Source organism: Ceratotherium simum, chromosome 26 (assembly GCF_057802395.1).
Source record: "Ceratotherium simum simum isolate JZ-2026a chromosome 26, ASM5780239v1, whole genome shotgun sequence".
NCBI classification, from domain to species: Eukaryota; Metazoa; Chordata; class Mammalia; order Perissodactyla; family Rhinocerotidae; genus Ceratotherium; species Ceratotherium simum.
In genome coordinates, this window is record NC_141925.1 from 3,212,058 (window position 1) to 3,232,912 (window position 20,855).

At 39.9% G+C, this 20,855-nt stretch overlaps 1 protein-coding gene across 1 annotated transcript; it reads left to right on the top strand.

The window, feature by feature from the left end:
• Positions 1 to 8,110: 8,110 nt before the first annotated feature.
• OR2C1 (olfactory receptor family 2 subfamily C member 1) lies at positions 8,111 to 9,049 on the top strand. The gene has a single exon (XM_004438137.3). The coding sequence runs from the start codon at positions 8,111 to 8,113 to the stop codon at positions 9,047 to 9,049; it is 939 nt and encodes a 312-aa protein (XP_004438194.1).
• Positions 9,050 to 20,855: the final 11,806 nt, after the last annotated feature.

A 20,855-nucleotide genomic window follows, 5' to 3' on the forward strand; every position in this document is an offset into this window, starting at 1 on the left:
ATTATTAATCCATAAAAAGGAATTTAGTACTGATACCTACTACAACATGGATGAATCTTGAAAACATGCTTAGTGAAAGCAGTCTCAAAAGGCCACATATTATGATTCCACATATAAAATATCTGGAATAGGCAAATCCATAGAGACAGGAGACTAGTGGTTGCCAGAGGATGGGGGCAAGGGAGAATTAGAGGGTAACTACTTAATGGTAGAGAGTTTTCTTTGGGGATAATAAAAATATTCTGGAACTAGACACTGGTAATGATTGTACAACCTCACGAATATACTAAAAGCCACTGGATTGAACACTTGAAAATGGTTAAAATTGTGAATTTTGTTATGTGAATTTTATCTCAATAAACATTTAAAAGACATTAAAAACCTTTCCTATTTGGATTTTTTAAATTAAGGTATATATTCTTATTGTAGTTAGCCAAACAGTATAGAAGTCTATTTCAAAAACAATAATCTTGTGGCAGGGACTACTGCTTGATTACTCAATATCCACTCTCCATTTCTTTCTTAGTAATACAGCACTTACATTGTTGGGGCTGCCTGATATAATATAACATAATATAATGTGATGTGATGTAATCATTGTGACCTGCTAAAAACTACATTTCCCAGCCTCCTATGCAATTAGGTGTAGTTATATGACTATATTCTCATCAATGAGAGGTCAGGGGAAGATATTTGGTGGAACTTCTAGGATAGCTTCCCAAAAGAAGCACAAACATCTTCTTCCACTTTCTTTGCAGGAATGTGGACATGATGTCTAGAGTACTTGCCACTATCTTAGACCACAGGTGGCCTTCAGGATAAAAGCTACTGTTAAGGATGGTGGAGCAGAAAGGTAGACGGAGCCAGTCGTTGAGCTGGTGCCACACTAGATCCTGATTGTCTATCTCTGAACTTGCTTTTTATGAAGTAAAATTAAACTTCCTATTTTCTTAAAAAATAATTATGTTGGATCACTACCTCATACTATATACAATGCCGAACTCCAGAAGGATTAAAAACTTAAAAGTGAAAGATAAAACTACCTGAAGAAAATGCAATGGTATATATTTGTATATTTGGGATTGGGAAGAACTTCTTAAAACCTTAAAAGCACAAATCAACTTTAAGGTAGAAAATGTATTAATTGGATTATATAAAAATTAAGGATTTCTGTTCAAAGAAGGTCAGCATAGACTAAATTAGGGGGAAATATTTACAATGTCTATAACTGGCAAAGTTTATTGAGACTATTCTAAGAACTACTACAGATAAACAAGAAAAACTAAAAGAAAAATGGGCAGATAATATTGAGGCAATTTATAGAAGGAGAAATAAAAATAGCCAACACATTTATAAAAAAATATTCAACCTCACTAGTAATCAGAGATATGTAAATTAAACTGAGATACTATTTTATATCCATCAGATTGGCATAAATTAGAAAATTTGATTATACTAGGTGTTAGCTAGGATGAGGGAAAATCAGGAACCTTCATTTATAGCTGTTGGGAGTTGCAGACTGCTAAAACCCTTTGGAAGAATCTGGTAGTGCTTATATGTGCATCCCTATTACCCAGCATACTCAATCCAGAATATATATATATCTGTGGTAGACTCTTATCCAGGTCCATAAAGGGATACATACATGAATGTTCATTGCAGCAGTGTTTGTAGCAGTGGGACATTAAGACAAGCTGTATGTTCATCCCTAGTGGAATGGACAAACAAAATATAATAGATGTATATTTGGCATTAGAAACATTAAACTAAATGTACACATAACAACATGGACGTATCTTTTAAAACATAAGTGAGAACATTGTGAAAAAAAGGAGTTAAAAGATAAGAAACAGAATGAGAGCTAGGTCACAATACCACTGATGTAAATTTAAAACATTTACATACACAAAACAATATTATATGTTTTACGAGGGTACAATACATATCCAAACACTTACATGTCAAATACATGAGACAGAGCAGGTGCCTATGAGACAGTGGAAGGAAATGATAGTGGAGAGTGGAAATACAGTGGAAAAATTAAATTAAATTAAATTTAAAAAAGAGAAGTCTTGCAGAGACCAGTGATGACAGTTTGTACGTATTCCATAGAGGTGCCATAATATACTGAATTCCCCACTGATGGATCTTGAGATTCTCCAATTTTTCATGAGTGTGGACTCTGTAGTCAAATAGATCTAGTTTAAGCAACTCTGCCATTTACAAGTTATTTGCGTTGGACAAGTTATCTAATACCTCTGAGTCTTAGTTTCTCTCTTGTAAAACAGAAATAATAATATCTGCCTGGTGTGGTTGTCGTGATAATGTAAACTACTGAGGACAGTGTCTGGCACATAGCACAAGCCAGCAAGTGGTGCTTATGTGACTTGCCAGAGACAGGCCCATGGGGAAGGGAGCCCCACCGGGCAGGAGCCAGGCCCATCTTGCTCGCCCCTGTACACCACCAGCACCTGGCACACTGTTCACTCTCAGTGACTTTTCCTTGAATGAGGTGGTTTCTAAATCAGCGGTTTTGGGGGTAATTTATCTTTCGTGACATCTAACGACCTAATCAGCTTGCCAGTCACATTTTACATGTTTATTTAATGTCATTTGTAAGTGATTCCTCTTCACACAACGTGGTATGAGTGTCTAAGGTTCATGCCCTTGATTCATGGTTTATATTAGGGCCAGAGATAGTGGGAATCTCCTTTTCCCCCTTCCCCTGAAAAAACACTCAAAGACAACATCTCCCAGATGATGAGTCAAAAATACTAACTTCCTCTGCACAGAATGGCCTGTTTATACCTAGTGAGAAAACAAACACTGGAGTCACAGCTGTTGACCACTAAGCAAGTCATACAATCACTTCATGTTCGATTTACTCATCTACCAAGTTGGGATAAGACCACCTGCTCCATCTGCCATAGAAAATATTTTACGAATTGTTAGATCATGTGAAAGCACCTTGAAAAGAATGAAATTACATATTTAGTAATTATTTAAGGAATGCAGTTATTCTTATAACTATTTCAATTAGTAATCTGTGTTTGGGGAGGGAGTTCAAGTGAAAGATTGAGTGAGTTCTTCAGAGACAGCCTTTTTCCTGTGTTCCGGCCATGCTGGTGGTTTGTGCTAATTGCCTGTGGGGGACAGAGATCCCCTCATTGGTCTCTGCAGACAGAGCCAGAGCAAGCCAGGCTTCCAGGTGGCACAGCCACTGCTCCTCGGAGGGCCAGGGCCAGCCCAAGGTTAAAAGCCTGTGCTCCCAGCTCATGGGCAGGGGAGCAGCCGCACAGCACAGCCTCCTGCCTACTTCCACACTTGCTCTCCTACTTGATCCACCAAACACCAGCAGCAGCATGATGGATTCAGGTGGAATCCTGAAGCCAAAGGTATATTTCCATAAACAATCCACAGACTTTTATTTTTTATTTTTTTATTTTTTTCATGAGGAAGATCAGCCCTGAGCTAACATCCATGCCAATCCTCCTCTTTCTGCTGAGGAAGACTGGCCCTGAGCTAACATCCGTGCCCATCTTCCTCTACTTTATATGGGACGCCGCCACACCTGACAAGCGGTGCGTCTGTGCACGCCCGAGGTCCGAACCTGGGCCACCAGCAGCGGAGCGCATGCACTTAACCACTAAGCCACGGGGCCGGCCCCTCCACAGACTTTTATTAATGGATAATCCAGGGTATAAGAAAGAGAGGCAAAGAGGGAAAAAAGCTGGGAAAAGGAAAGAGCATTTATGGGGAAAAAGAGAGAGAAAAAGAAGAGTGTGAAATGGCCCTTTAAAGGTGCTGATTTTGGATTTTTCCTGCAGGAGAAAGGTTGGAGGTGACATGGTGTTAGAGCCCCAAGCCCAGGTGTGACCTTCTCCATCAGCTAAGAGATGTCTTCTTAGCTCTTCCTTAGGAAGGAAAAATATTTAAACTGCAAAGGGGAGTTTTAAAACTACAAATTAAGAAATCTTTAACAAAAGTCACCTCCAGAATGGTCCAGGAAAGAGGCTGAAAAATTCATAACCTGACCAAAAAATACCCTTTGTGTGCAGAACTGTGTCCTAGGAACAGAATCCTCCAGCAGAAAGAGGTCATCGAAGACTCAGGTATAGCCTAGTGCCCTTGGGCAGGCAAATCTCTAAGCACATCTTCTTTTTCTCTTGCCAAAGAGTTTACCAATATTTCATCATGCCAAAATCTCAAAATGGCCAATCTCAATTTCTCTTGCTCTTAATTTAAGCCTATTTTTGCTTTCCATAAATAAGGAGAGCCCCGGCTCTGCAAACACACATCGTTAAAATTCCATCATAATAGTGAAGACATTAACTGGAAGGAAAAAAAAATCCCCCTTCAACCACTTTTTTTTTTCTTTTGTGAGGAAGATTGGCCCTGAGCTAACATCTGCCAATCCTCGTCTATTTTGCCGAGGAAGACTGGCCCTGGGCTAACATCCATGCCCATCTTCCTCCACTTTATATGGGACGCCGCCACAGCATGGCTTGCCAAGTGGTCTGTCGGTGCGGGCCCAGGATCCGGGCCTGCGAATCCCGGGCACAGCGGAGCGTGCACACTTAACCGCTTGCGCCACCGGGCTGGCCCCTAACCACTCTTAAACGAGTTAATGTCTTGGCCATTCTCAACAGGACCTATTTTTTTCCCTTCTCCCTCTTCTCTAAAAATCTGCACATGCTGCATGTCCTTTTAAAAAGGCCAGACAAATCAAGTAAGACTCTCCAATAAGGAATGACCTCAGCAGTACAGGGCAGAAAGCTAACTTCCTGGCCCTCACGTCAAACATGCCCCTCTCCGTTTTTTCCCTTGGAGACACCCAGTGCAAACTGCCTTCGGCTTGCGGAGAGATGTAACCTGGAGAGCTATTCCTGGAACACCCATGTTTATCCAGCCTCTCCATTCTGAGTTTGTGGTGTTGAATTTTTATATGTATTTGATGTCCTGCCACTTAGCCTTTTTTCTATTTTATAAGATCCTGTGCTCACTAGAACTGCCCCCTGAGCCAGGCTCATGGTCCATGCAGCCAGGATTCTTTTTCCAACAGTTGTATCGGAAATCAATTTTAAGGGAGCTTGGTTGTCTTCCCTGATGCAAACAGCAAACGTCAGAGTCCCCTCCAGACAGTGTAGATTCTCTTAACTTCCCTTCATAACTATGTTTCTTAAATTTCAATATTTTTGAACTGTGATGCCTCTTAGGAGTACTAATTTCGATGTTTACTATGAACTATGTCATTTTTTCTTTTATTGGTCCTATATTTACCTCTTTTAAGGTTCAAACTCCTCCATTTCAAATTCTAAGATTTGGGGGTAAAATTCCTGTTCACTTGATCAAATACCTTAAATTTTCCTGATTGCAGAGGTTTTTATTGTGTTCCACTTCAGACTTCATCCATCTAAACAAAGTTTGTTCTGTTGTGTGGTTCTTGCCTGCCAGACTGCCACAGTGTTATCCTATATTGAAAACCCTAGCTTCAATTCTGACCAGATCACCAAGAAAAGATTAACTTAGAACTTACATGCAAGCTAGTCAGGCACAAACTGAGCTCTCAGGAATATCTGTCAACCATCTCCCACATAAATGAAATATTTTTAAATAAAACACATATATGAACTTCTCTGCCAGGATCAGGAATTCAAGACTAGGTTTGTTTCTTTGTTTTCACTTTTTATGATTCCCTTTCCTTTTACTGCTCAGGCTAATATTAAAGCAAGGCTTGAATTCTGAGAATGTGCCACCAGATATGAGGAATACCGACAGCTCAGGAGCAATTTCTGTGCTTGGAGGAAGCCAATTCTAAATTCCAGATTTGCTGTGGCTAATCCACAAGTGGCCAACTGAGAATTGTGAAATTTAGGGAGGAATGGGCAGAAAACTGGGTGAAGGAGGGCAATTACAACATCCAGGATTCTCTTTAAGAAGCAAGTCTTGGCTGTTTTTCTCAATATCCTGAATGTTCAAACCAAATTTACAGGTAGGCTGAGATGGGAACCAATCAATCATATGAGTGATTCCTAAAAATCTTTCTGTACCCAAACAACCTCCATCTGGGTGCTTCCATGCCTAAATTGCACCATAAATGGTGTATCCTCTGAGATCAATATTTTCCTCTTTAGGGTCCTCTTAAAATGCAAACAGTGCTGGATCAATTTAACATTCCAAGATTATGAGAGAACTAGGAACCAAAGGAAGAGACCCTTTAAGGGAGGAAAACACCCTGAAAAGCAGTTGAATTGCTGAATTCAGACTTGAAGTTACAGTCATGTTGGTTTGGGGAGTTTGTCAAGCTCAGGCCAAGAATCTAGTTGGTATGGCATTTCCTCCTGAACTTTCTGAGTGGCTGGGGTCAACAGCTTCCCACTCTAGTTATGAATTTTCCTTTTCCATGTTGGCTGGTTTATTCCTGGGCTAAAAACTGTTCAGTATGCAGAGTGAGGACTGCAAGAAATCCTGACATCACTGAGCGGCCACAAAGCACCAGCCACCCAGAGACCAGACAAATCATGGAAGAAGATAGGCAGTGTCTGTCTATTTCTTTCCCCTAGAGGGATACAAGGGGACAAGCACCTCTACTAGCAGGAGGTAGTGAGATGGATATCAGGAAGAACTTCTGAGTGGAAAGATGAGGTGACTATCAGATTGGTAACTCAATTCCTCAGCTTTCTTAAGTTCTAAATGAAAAGAATATGTAGTCACGTCTTCTTAAGGTATTAGGTAGAGGTATGAAGGAAGATTGAAAAGTGCTCTGAAATCCCTATCATCCTTGACTCAATAGAAGGACTCCATTGCTGACCTAAATAAATAGGCAATTAGAAGAGATTTCCCTCCTGACTTTTGGGTGGAATCTAGCATCAGGATCTCTAGTATTTTTATTATTTATTGATGAAAAGGACAGTTCTTTAGCCGAGTTGTACCCAAGTGGTCCCTGCCTGGTACACCAGAACCAGCTAAGAACTCCTGCTCACTTCCCTTGAGTAGTGCCTCCCATCAAGCCTGCTCTTCAGGTGTGGCAGCCAGGGTTCCTGTAGGACATGTCACTGTCCAGAGAAAGAGGCAGAGCATTCACTCCCAATCTTCTGTGCCCAGATGAGGACAACTAAGCCAAGGACTATTTCTGCTTTCTTTTCAGATCATTTTATTCATTAATCAAAGAAGATGGAAAGGCTTTGGTTTATGATCTTCAGAAAAGCCTAGGTCTTCCCCAATGAAAGGAGATGATAATTCACCCATTATTAACAAGAGCTAATTTTTGTTTGTGAGATGTTAAGAATTACTCAGTGGTTTAGAAGTGGGCATAGTGGTCATATACCTCAAAAGATCAGCGATCTCCTCTGAAATCTTCTAGTTTCCTTTGCTACTTATGGGTACCCATTAACTGATTTAACCCGTTTTTGGATAAAACCTGTTTATATCTTTAGCCTGTTCCACCTAAACTTACTTGGGCTTATGTGAGGTTTTGTTTATTCTACACTTACCTCCTCTTAACTCACATATTCATATCTTCTGTATTTGGTGGATAAGTCTAAATTCACCCTTTCCATTTTTTTCATGATTTAGTAGATTCACGTTCTCCTTCAAACTTCATCTTTCTAGATCAGGAGCTTTCACATGGGAAGGGAGGAATATAGAAGAAAGGGGAGGAAATTTACCAGAAACTTCTGGGAAGCTGTTCCAAATACAATGGGTCTTCTTCACCCTTCCTTGAGCATATCAAAACCTTGGCTGGGGAAATTTTTATTTTGAGAATTTCCAGATTTAATTTAAATCGTCAGCTTCCTCTACCCTGTTGTAAATGCCATGCTGAACTGAAGAACCCTAATCTTTTTGTTGTTCATAAGGCACTTCCTTCATTTCTGTAATAGCTCATGTTTGACATTCAAATGGAATAAAGTTTCCATTCATTGTGGGACTGACAGTTGTTGGGGATTGCAGTGAAAGTTTGCAATCATAAAAATTAAATTGTTACTTAACTATGAAGCCCAGAAGACCCTCCCTTACGCAGATCAAGCTTCTCAATAGCTTCTTCTTCACTTGCTTTTCTCCCAGTGGTTTTCCCTGGACAGATTCCTCAAGTGACTAACGGCAACCAGAGATGAAAGGGACCAACAACGTCACCTTGGAGGGCTTCATTCTGGTGGGTGTATCTGACCATCCTCAGCTGGAGATTGTCTTTTTCGTAGTCATTCTCTTCTCTTACTTGCTGACCCTATTTGGTAACTCAACCATCATCCTTCTTTCCTGCCTAGATGCCCGGCTCCACACACCCATGTACTTCTTCCTCAGCAACCTCTCCACTCTGGACCTTGCCTTTACTACTAGCTCAGTCCCTCAAATGCTGATCAACTTATGGGGACCAGACAAGATTATCAGTTATGGTGGCTGTGTGACCCAGCTCTATGTTTTCCTCTGGCTAGGGGCTACTGAGTGCATCCTGCTGGTGGCGATGGCATTTGACCACTATGTGGCAGTTTGCCGGCCCCTGCACTACACCACCATCATGAACTGTTGGCTCTGTTGGCTGCTGGCTGCCATTGCCTGGTTGGGTGGCTTGGGCAACTCTGTGATCCAGTCAACATTCACTCTGCAGCTCCCATTGTGTGGGCACTGGAGGGTGGACAACTTCCTGTGTGAGGTGCCTGCCATGATCAAACTGGCCTGTGGAGACACAAGTCTCAATGAGGCTATGCTCAATGGTGTCTGCACCTTCTTCACTGCCATCCCACTCAGCATCATCCTGATCTCCTACTGCTACATAGCTCAGGCAGTGCTGAAGATCCGCTTGGTTGAGGGGCGGAGAAAGGCATTTAACACACGCCTCTCCCATCTGGTGGTGGTGCTCCTCTTCTATGACTCAGCTACCTATGGGTATCTGCTTCCAGCTAAGACCAGCAACCAGGACCAGGGCAAATTCATTTCCCTCTTCTACTCTGTAGTCACGCCCATGGTGAACCCTCTCATCTACACTCTGAGGAACAAGGAAGTAAAGGGGGCACTGAGGAGGCTGCTGGGGAAGGGAAGAGAAGTCTACTGAGAGAAAGAAAAAACTCCTTCATCATTTATAGCCTCTTCATCTCTACACACTTTTCCTCATTTTCTCTCTGGCCAGGTGAACATGAGGAGTACTAACCCTGGTACAAACTAGGCATGTTCCCAACAACCCTAAGCTGTTGGGACATGGTTACTGTTATTTCTAATATTCTACACTTATTTACCAAAAATCCTACTGTGGACTACAGATAACAGGGCAGACATGTGTCATCAATGGCTCAGAGGTTGTTGACTTACTACAGACCTAGCTCACTGTCTCTGTGGTCCACAGGTTATTTATATATATTTATCTCATGTAATAAATATTACATATTTAATTGTTTATTTACTGTATTTCTAGAGAATTCTGTACTTCTCTGAAGAAAGCACATCCACTTGCAGGATCTTGTATAATGTTACTATAATTCCATAAAATCAAGCTAGGGATTATTAACCCCAAACGAAAACCCAAACAATTGATCTTTGTACCCTATCCATCCATCATTGTTGTCCATCTCTCTTTGCCTCTTCTCAATATTTCAGTCTATCTACCAATACTTCCCACCCATATGTCCCTCTGTCATCTTGTTTACCCTCTTCTTTATGTCTACATCCCATTTTCCCTTCTGTCTCATCTAATATTTAATGAGAAAAGGTAGCTAAGACCATGTTCCTTTCAATTCTAGCCAAATAGGTTTCCTTGATATAGTTTTATTTAAATCATCCCCCCTAAAAAGTCCCAGCCATCAGATTTGCTACCAGCATTTGGATATGCTCATATGGTTGGTGGATTATAGAATGCCCTGAGATTCCTTAAGCAAGTTTAAGAGGCCAAGAAGGATCATCCATCCATAAAGCATGTCCTCTGCCTCAAGATCTAGTCTTTCAGCCCTAAAGTTCCTGGAATCCCGCAATCAGTCCAGCACACCATGACTCATCGAGGAAATCAGGTATTGGAATTTAAATGCTGATATGCGATTCTGTGCATTACTAGAATTGCCAAGGGAATCTGCACCTGCCACCACAGTTCATATACTCTTTCCTCCAGGCAGAGGAGATAGGTTAATATGAGAAAGTTTCTTGGCAACTACATTACCAGAGAAAAGGAAGTCAGTAGGTTTTAGGGCTAGTTTCTAAAGAATCTTCAGCTCTGTGTCCCCCACAGAACCTAAATACCCACCTTATACCTAGTAGATGCTCAACAAACACTTAGTGAATTGAATTAATTAACAAGCCTCATGAGTCTCTGTTTTTCATGCTAGGAACTAAATTTGTTATATGAACCATTTTTCTGTTTGCCACTTTGGGGTTATATTGTCCCTTGGACAATGCTGAACAAACAATGACAAATTTCCACCTTTCCACATTTCAATAATGCCCCCCAAAGACATCTAGTTAAATTGTCCCATCCTTAATTTGTTTTTCCAGTTGCAGATCAGAGCCATGACCTATTTTCTCAGTTCCTTACAGAGTAATACTGAAGTATGTCTCCAGGACTAGCCAACTAGTGGCATTATCTTGGTGAACTGATCAGTCTAGACTCTTGCAGACTCAAATTCTTTATTGATCAGCACACTCAGATTAGATGACGTTCTCAGGAGGTAGACTCAAAATGACTATGCTCCTAAAGCTGATATATAAACCAGAATGCCAGTTGATTGATTTATGAGAATGGTAACTACCAAGGAGATTAAACAGTCATGTCGTCTAGCTAAATCATTCAAGTTGCAAAATAACTTGGGGGGAAAATAGACATGCATTCTTCAAACACTTTGGAGTTCTGCGGATCTGCCAATGAAAAGTACGGGACATTTTGAATCTAACTTGTAGTTAGGGGAGTAGTAAGACACAGAGAATTAGAGGGAGGAGAGAAAACATGGGACATGAATACATCATGGGGATCACATATGACATCATCAAAATGCACACATGTTCATGTTCCATTTTCAATGGTGTGCATGAAACAAAGTCAAAAAATGGCAAAAAGCAATTAAATGTGAGGCAAGTTTCTTGTTATTAAGGGCTCTGAAGTTCAATTTCTAGGGTTCAAGAAGAAAAAATATGTTTGGTGTCTTATTCAGTTAGAAATTCAAAAAATGAAAAACAAAACTTCAAGACCTACAGAAGGTTCACCAACTTTAGTAAAACAGCATTCGAGCTTTTAAGAGCCCATCTCTCAGAGCCTTTCGTAGAGTCTATCTAGATCCGTACCCTGCCCCGTAAGGGAACAAAGTCTGCTACCTGAATACCTGAATCAAATGACCGAATTTTGAACCTGCCAATGAACGGAGTCAATCCTTTTTCTGTCTTCACAGCCTTCAGGCTCAATTCCATGGCTGTGGTTAGGAGATGTTGGAATAAAGGAGCTGGTGAGAAACAGGAATTGAAAAGTGACTTTGGCTTGGTGAGTTTATGCTCTAGTATATGAGCTCTAAATTACAGACTAATTTGGAAGCTCCATTAATGATTTGGTGAAAAGGTCCAGTTTTTTGACTATATTGACAATTTGATTATATCAACTTCACTGAGTACTTACCATGTGCTAGATAATGATCTAAACTCTTTACATGAATCAACTCATTTAAACCTCACAATAACCTATACTGTCTCCATTTTAAGATGAGGACATTGGAGCACAAGAAACTTGCTCAAGAACACACCATGGTAGGGCTGGGAATCAAACCCAAGTACTCTTGACTCTAAAGCTTGTGCTTTTTCAAAAAAAAAATTTTTTTCTTTTTTGAAATAATCACAAACTTACAGAAAAGTTGGAAGCATAACACAAAGGACTTTTTCCCCCTTGAGTCACTTGAGAGTAAGTTGACAACTTGATACTCTGTCTTCCCCAAATATCTTAGGGTGTATCTCTAACAAACAAGGACATTCTCCTATGGGACCACAATGTAGCCATCAAAATTAGTAAATGAAGATTAATACATTGTATTATCTAATTTTCAGACCCTGTTCAGCTTTTGCCAATTGTCCCAATAATGTCTTTCACAGCAAAAGTATTCTGTTCAGAATCACACACTGCATTTAGATGTCATGTCTCTAGTCTCTGTCAGTCTGAAATGGTTCCTCAGTCTTTTCTTGACTTTCATGATCCTGACACAAAGATTATTAGCCAGTTATTTTGTAGAACATCACTCAATTTGGGTTTCACGTTTCTTCATAATTAGATTCAGGTTATGCATCTTTGGCAGGAATACCACAGAAGTGATGTTGCATTCTTCTCATTGTAGCCTATCAGGTGGTGCTATGGACTGAGTTGTCTCCCACATCCAAATTCATACGTTGAAGCCCTAACCCCCAATGTGATTGTATTTGGAGACAGGGCCTTTAGGAGGTAATTAGGGTTAAGTGGTATCATAAGGGTAGGCCCCCCTACTCCAATAGGATTGGTGACCTTATAAGAAAAGGAAGAGAGAGACCTTTCTCTTTCCACACACACTCAGAGGAAAGGCCACATGTGGACAAAGAGACCATCTGCAAGCCAGGAAGGAGCCCTCATCAGAAACTGAATCCTGCTGGAACCCTGTTCTTGGACGTTCTACCTTCAGAACTGTGACAAAATAAATTCCTGTTGTTTAAGTCACCTAGTCTACGGTATTTTCTTATGGCAGCCTGAGCAGACTAAGGCAGTGGTGTATATTTCATTTTGTCCCGTTACTAGTGATGTTACTTGGATCACTAAATGAAGGTAGTGTCTGCCAGTCTTTCCATTATGCCCCACTTTGTAATTAATAAGTATTTTATGGTGAAGTACTTTGCAACTACATAAATATCCTGTTGCTAATTCAACTCAATTTATTCATTATTTATTAACATCGTATGGAATCAGAGTTTCCTATTTTATTCAATGGTTTATAACTTATTATCATTATATTGTTGTCCCCTCTTTGATCAGTGGGAGCCCATTCAAGCTGGCTTTTGTGTTTTTTTGACTTGTCCCCATATTCTTTGGGCACTTCGTTGCTTTCTGGAACCACAAGATGTTCCATGCTTATCTTTTATTAACCCTACCCCAGCCCAGCTATTTCCTCAAGGAGCCCTGGTTACTTTCAATGAAAAATGGTGTTTAGAAGTCAATTTCTGGGCACTAAATGTTCTCATTACTCTTGGGGTGAGCTGCTCCCAGGTCATCTCTGTAGACAGAGGTAGGATACACATAGATAGATTGATAGATGAATAGAGAGAGAGATAAATATAGATACAGTATAGACACAACACATATCCCTCTGTATTTCTATCTATCTATATATCTATTTATATAGAAATTTAAGTCTGACAATACCAAGTGTTGAAAATTATATAACTGATATGTATTTCTGACATTCCACAATACACACACAACAGCGTTTTTTTTTTTTAACTTTATTGAGGTCAAAATAGTTTCTAACATAGTGAAATTTCAGTTGTGCATTGTTATTTGTCAATCACCACATAAATGTGCCCCTTTACCTCTTATGCCCACCCCCCAACCCCCTTCCCCTCTGGTAACCATTGATCAGTTCTCTTTGTCCATGTGTTTATCTTCCACATATGAGTGAAATCATACGGGGTTTGTCTTTGTCTGGTTATCTCACTTAACATAATACCCTCAAGGTCCATCCATGTTGTTGTGAATGTGATGATTTTGCCTTTTTTATGGCTGAGTAGTATTCCATTGTATATATATACAACATCTTCTTTATCCATTCATCAGTCGATGGGCACTTGGGTTGCTTCCACATCTTGGCTATTGTGAAGAATGCTGCAATGAACATAGGGGTGCATAAGTCTCTTTGAATTCTTGATTTCAAGTTCTTTGGATAAATACTCAGTAGTGGGATATCTGGGGCATATGGTATTTTGATTTTTAATTGTTTGAGAAAATCTCCATACTGGTTTCCCTAGTGGCTGCACCAGTTTGCATTCCCACCAGCAGTGTATGAGGGTTCCCTTTTCTCCACATCCTCTCCAACACTTGTTGTCTTCGTGATTATAGCCATTCTAACGGGTGTAAGGTGATATCTTGATCTTTGATCAAGTAGTCTTGATTTGCATTTCCCTGATGATCAGTGACGTTGAACATCTTTTCTTGTGCCTATTGGCCATCTGTATATCTTCTTTGGGAAAATGTCTGTTCATATCCTCTGCCCATTTATTGATCAGGTTGTTTGGTTTTTTGTCGTTGAGTTGTATGAGTTCTTTATATATTTTGGAGATTAACCTCTGGTTGGATATATGATTTGCAAACATTTTCTCCCAGTGGGTGGATTATCTCTTTGTTTTGTTCCTGGTTTCCTTTACCTTGCAGAAGCTATTTAATCTGATGAAGTCCCATTTGTTTTTCTTTTGTTTCCCTTGCCTGAGTAGACATGGTATTTGAAAAGATCCTTCTAAGAGCGATGTCAAAGAGTGTACCGCCTATATTCTCTTCTAGGGGTTTTATGGTTTCACGTCTTACCTTCTGGTCTTAAATCCATTTGGAGTTAATTTTTGCATATGGCAAAAGATAATGGTCTACTTTCATGCTTTTGCATGTGGCTGTCCAGTTTTCCTAACGACATTTATTGAAGAAACTTTCCTTTCTCCGTTGTATATTCTTAGCACCTGTGTCAAAGATAGCTGTCCATCGATGTGTAGTTTTATTTCTGGGCTTTCAGTTCTGTTGCATCGATCTGTGTGTCTGTTTTTCTACCAGTACCATGCTGTTTTGATTACTATTGCTTTGTAGTATATTTTGAAGTCAGGCATTGTGATGCTTCCAGCTTTGTTCTTTTTTCTCAGGATTGCTTTAGCTATTCGCAGTCTTTTGTTGCCCCATATGAATTTTATGATTCTTTGTTCTATTTCCATGAAGAATGTCACTGGGATAGTGATTGGGATTGCACTGAATATGTAGATTGCTTTAGGTAGTATGGACATTTTAACTATGTTTATTCTTCCAATCCATGTGTGTGGAACATCTTGCCATTTCTTTATGTCATCCTCGATTTCTTTCAATAATATCTTATAGTTTTCATTGTATAGGTCTTTCACTTCCTTGGTTAAATTTATTCCTAGATATTTTATTCTTTTTGTTGTGATTGTACATGGGATTGTTTCTTGAGTACGCTTTCTGTTAGTTCGTTAGCAGAGTATAGAAACGTAACTGATTTTTGTAAGTTGATTTTGTACCCTACAACTTTGTTGTAGTTGTCGATTATTTCTAACAGTTTTCTGATGGATTCTTTAGGGTTTTCTATATATAAAATGATATCATACGGAAACAGCAAGAATTTCACTTCCTCGCCAATTTGGATATCTTTTATTTCTTTTTCTTGCCTAATTACTCTGGCCAAAACCTCCAGTACGAGGTTGAAAAAGAGTGGCGTGAGTAGGCACCCTTATCTTGTTCCTGTTCTCAGAGGGATGGCTTTCAGTTTTTCCCTGTTGATTATGATGTTGGTTGTGGGTTTGTCATATATGGCCTTATGTTGAAGTACTTTCCTTCTATACACATTTTATTGAGACTTTTGATCATAAAAGGATGTTGGATCTTGTCAAATGCTTTGTCTGCATCTATTGAGATGATCATGTGGTTTTTATTCCTCAATTTATTAATGTGGTATATCACATTGATTTGCAGATGTTGAACCGTCCCTGCGTCCCTGGTATAAATCCCACTTGATCATGGTGTATGATCCTTTTAATGTATTGCTGTATCTGGTTTGCCAATATTTTGTTGAGGATTTTTGCATCTACGTTCATCAGCAATATTGGCCTTTAATTTTTCTTCTTTGTGTTGTCCTTTTCTGGCTTTGGGATCAGGGTGATGTTGGCCTCATAAAATGTGATAGGAAGTGTTCTGTCTTCTTCAATTTTTTGGAATAGTTTGAGGAGGATGGGTACTAAATCTCCTTTGAATGTTTGGTAGAATTCTCCAGAAAAGCCTTCTGGTCCTGGACTTTTATTTTTTGGGAGGTTTTTGATTATTGTTTCAATCTCTTTACTTGTGATTGCTCTATTCAGATTCTCTATTACTTCTTGATTCAGTTTTTGGAGGTTGTACGAATCTAAGAATTTATCCATTTCTTCTAGATCGTCCAGTTTGTTGGCATATAGTTTTTCATAGTATTCTCTTATAATCCTTTGTATTTCTGTGGTATCCATTGTAATTTCTCCTCTTTCATCTAATTTTATGTGTTTGAGCCTTCTCTCTTTTTTTCTTAGTAAAGCTGGCTAAGGGTTTGTCAATTTTATCTTCTCAAAGAAACAGCTCTTAGTTTCATTGATCCTTTCTACTATTATTTTGGTTTTAATTTCATTTCTTTCTGCTCTAATTTTTATTATTTCCCTCCTGCTGACTTTGGGCTTTGTTTGTTCTTCTTTTTCTAGTTCTTTTAGGTGTAGTTTAAGATTGCTTATTTGAGATTTTTCTTGTTTGTTAAGGTGGGCCTGTATTGCTATGAATTTCCTTCTCACAACCACTTTCCCTGCCTCATATATGAGTTGGTATGGTGTCTTTTCATTTTCATTTGTCTCTAGATATTTTTTGATTTCTCCTTTAATTTCTTCAATGATCCATTGGTTGTTCAGTAGCATGTTGTTTAGTCTCCACATATTTGTCACTTTCCCAGCTTTTTTCTTGTAGTTGATTTCTAACTTCATAGCATTATGGTTGGAAAAGATGCTTGATATGATTTCCATCTTCTTAAATTTATTGAGGCTTGCCTTGTTTCCCAACATATGGTCTATCCTTGAGAATGTTCCATGAGCACTTGAGAAGAATGTGTATTCTGCTATTTTGGGGTGGAGTGTTCTATATATATCTGTTAAGTCCATCTGGTCTAGTTTTTTGTTTGGTTCCACTATTTGCTTGTTGACTTTCTGTCTTGATGATCTATCCATTGATGTAAGTGGGGTGTTAAGGTCCCCTAGTATTATTGTGTTGCTATTAATATCTCATTTTAGGTCAATTAATAGTTGCTTTATGTACTTTGGTGCTCCTGTGTTAGATGCATATATATTTATAAGTGTTACGTCCTCTTAGTGGAGTGTCCCTTTTATCGTTATATACTTCCCCTCTTTGTCTCTCATTGTCTTTTTTATTTTGAAGTCTACTTTGTCCGAAATAAGTATGGCACCCCCTGCTTTCTTTTGTTTGCCATTAACTTGATGTATCAACTTCCATCCCTTCATTCTAAGCCTGTGTTTGCTTTTAGAGCTGAGATGTGTTTCCTGTAGGAAGCACATTGTTGGGTCTTGTTTTTTAATCCATCCAGCCACTCTGTGTCTTTTGATTTGTAAATTCAATCCATTTACATTTAGAGTGATTATTGATATATGAGGACTTAATCCTGCCATTTTATCACTTGTTTTTCAGTTGTTTGTATTTCCCTTGTTTCTCATCCCATGTATTTCAGAATGCCAATTCAGTTTGGTGGCTCTCTATGATGGTTTTCTCAGTTTTCTTTTTATTTATCATTTGTGTCTTTCTTCTGCTTTTTTTTTTTTTTTGAGTGGTTACCATGAGGTTTAGTATAAAAGATCTCATAGATGAGATAGTCCATTTTCTGATAGCCTCTTATTCCCTAATTCTAAGCAGGTTTCATCCCTTTCCTCTTCCCCTTCTAAGTTGTTATTGTCACAACTTATTCCACTATCTGTTGTGAATTTGTGGTTAAAACGAAGTGATTCTATTTCTTTTTCATGTTTCCCTTCCCTTTATCTTTAGAGTTACAATTGTTTGCTGATCTGTTCTGATAGAGAGTTGCAATTTTCTGATTTTGTCTGCCTATTTATCTCCTTGCTCAAGGCTTTGTAAACCCCCCCTTTTTTTTTTTGTCAGGTATGACAGCCTTCTTGATCAAATCTTGTGTGTGGGGGGGTGGGTCTTGGTGGCAATGAACTCCCTTAGCTTTTGTTTGTCTGGGAAAGTTTTTATTTCTCATCATATCTGAAGGATATTTTCACTGGATACAGTATTCTTGGCTGAAAGTTTTTGTCTTTCCAAATTTTGAATATATCGCTCCAATCTCTTCTAGCCTCTTAGGTATCTTCTGAGAAATCAGCTGAAAGACTGATGGAGCTTCCTTTGTAGGTTATTTTCTTCTGCCTTGCTGCCTTTAATAGTTTTTCTTTGTCATTGACTTTTGCCAACTTTACTAATATATGCCTTGGAGAAGGTCTTTTTACCTTGATCTAATCAGGAGTTCTGCTGGTTTCATTTACATGTAATTCCAGCTCCTTCTCCAGGTTTGGGAAGTTCTCAGCATTATTTCTTTGAATAAGCTCTCTGTTCCTTTCTCCCTCTCTTCTCCCTCTGGAATATCTGTAATCCTTACGTTGCATTTCCTAATTGAGTTGGATATTTCTCAGAGAATTTCTGCATTTATTTTCAGTCTTAGTTCTCTCTCCTCCTCCATCTGAAGCATTTCTGTATTCCTATCCTCTAGATTGCTAATTCTATCCTCCATAATGTCAGCTTTGTTATTTAAGGACTTCAGATTTTTCTTTCTCTTTCATTGTATTTTTCATCTCCAACATTTCTGATTGGTTTTCCTTTATAGTTTCGATCTCTTCTGTGATGAATCTCCTCTGTTCATTAATTTGGTTCTTGATTTCATTGAACCATCTTTCTGAACTCTCTTGTAGCTCGTTGAGTTTTCTTATGATGGCTGTTCTGAATTCTGTCATTTATATTGTAGACTTCTGTGCCTTCATGATTGATTTCTGTGTGTTTGTCTTTTTCCTTCTGATCTGGAGTATTAATATATTTCTTTATACCATTTGATGGAATGGATATGTGCTGACGCATAGTGATAGCATCTGGTTGCAGGTTCCATCTGTTGCCACTGGGGTGGGGGTGGGGGGCAGGAGCTGTGTAACCTGAGCCTGCCACAATCCCCGTCAGCTATGCCTGTCCCAGACTGGGCCACTCCTTGAGATCACAGCAGTGCTGTGGGGTCTCCCACTGAATAGGAAGGCAGTCACGCAGGGGCTTAGGGCTGCTGCCACCTGCTCCCATAGTCTTACTGAGATGCGCTCCCCGCTTCAAGACTGCAGGGATATTATGGGAATTCACGGCAGCCAGGAGCTCATTCAGTTTGCCCAGACTCAGCTTAGCCACCGTCTGCTTCCAGGTCCTACCAGCTGTTGTGTTTGGTGGGCGGGACCTCCTCACTGGGTCCGAACCAGGGCCACTCTGTGGGACCACGGTGGGACCATGGACTTTACCACTGGATGAGAGAGTGATCACATAGGGGCTCAGGACAGCACCAAGTTCAAAATTGTTCAGGCTAAATATCCTACTATAGGGAGTCATGAGGGTAGTTGCTAGAGTTCTGTGTTCTCCACAAGTAAAGAACGCTCAGTCCTTCTCTTTGTCTCTACCGCAAAGTCAAGCCAAAGATGAGCAGCAGGACTGCAAGGAGGCTGGAACTGATAATGGTGAAAGTGAGCATTCACATGCGATGAAGTGAGCAATGAAATGGCTACACTCTAGCCCAGGATCCCAGAAGTCCTGGGCTGTTCCCAAATTGACTGGTAAGCCAGTCCCCTCACAGGAGATGCATAGAAGAGGTGGCAAGAGGAAAGGAAAGTGGGCTAAGGAGGCTTCAGGGGCCCAGCTCTTGTTTTGATTGTGACCATCCATCCACCACCTTGGGCTGAGAATACACAGTACATGTGTGACAAGGATGACAATCTGAGGGCTTTGCCCTGCTTCTCTGGGTTGTGAGAAGATCTGACCCAGTCTATGGGAAGTGGTTAGGAATCCTTGTGAAAAAGGAATAGTGTCAATTGAAGAACTGTATCAGTTAGTTAAAATGTTTCAGTGAGAAAAGGAGGTATGGAAACTATATGCAGAGCCCCAGTATTTAATTTATAGGGAGAAGACTAACTGGCTTTTTAATGGACATATGAAGGGCTGAACCAAGCCAAGAGGGTAATGTTACACATCAAAGGAAATCTATAGACTTTAGGGTGTTGCCTTTTATATACATACTTCAAACTCATTCTCAACTGGTTGGTGTGGTGATCAGGGTGCATTAGGCAACGGGAGGCAGACACTAATGTAACATATCAACTGTAGGAAGCAGCTACCACACGTAGGGTTTGGGGCACATAGGGAAAAAGTTGGGTTTGCCATAATGGGGAAGCTTGCAAGAGAGGTCCTGCAGACCTGGGACTCAGATATTGGGGGGTGCTGCCTGATGGGTGCTGGTACAGGTTTCCCCCCACCCCCATCTGAAAGTAGAGTGTTGCTGAATAAAACAAACAAAAAGTATATTGTTGTTATGAAACCTTTCGTAAGCCAAGACAGCGTAAAGCAAAGAAGCAATTACCAGTAATTCACATGGGAAAAGTTTTTGAGCATTCCCAGACCCCCAAAATAACCTAACAACACATAAAAACTAAAATAACACTAACATATAGCGAAAGCAGGAATGATATGATAAATACAAAGCCTATATAAAGTAAAATAACATATGTAGAGTGCAGTTTCACTTACCAGAATTGGGAAGAGGGTGAGCACACAGGAAGGCTGAGAGGTGGTAGTGGTGATGATGGTGTGTTAGACTCATCAAAGATTGGCATATCCAAAAGAGTTGGTATCCAAAGCCCTTCAGTAATCGATCCACCCCCCAGGCTGTCTCCCATTACCCCACCATAAATCTCCAGTGATGCCAGGCTGACCCAAACAGATCACATTCAAGCCCACCTCTCTGCCTTTGCTCAGGCTTTTCAAAGATGTTATTTTTCCCTCTGTGTAGAGCAGAGGTAAGTACGTGAGTCTAGGAACTGGCCTGCACAGCTCGTCCTAGGGCCATGCTCCAGGACAG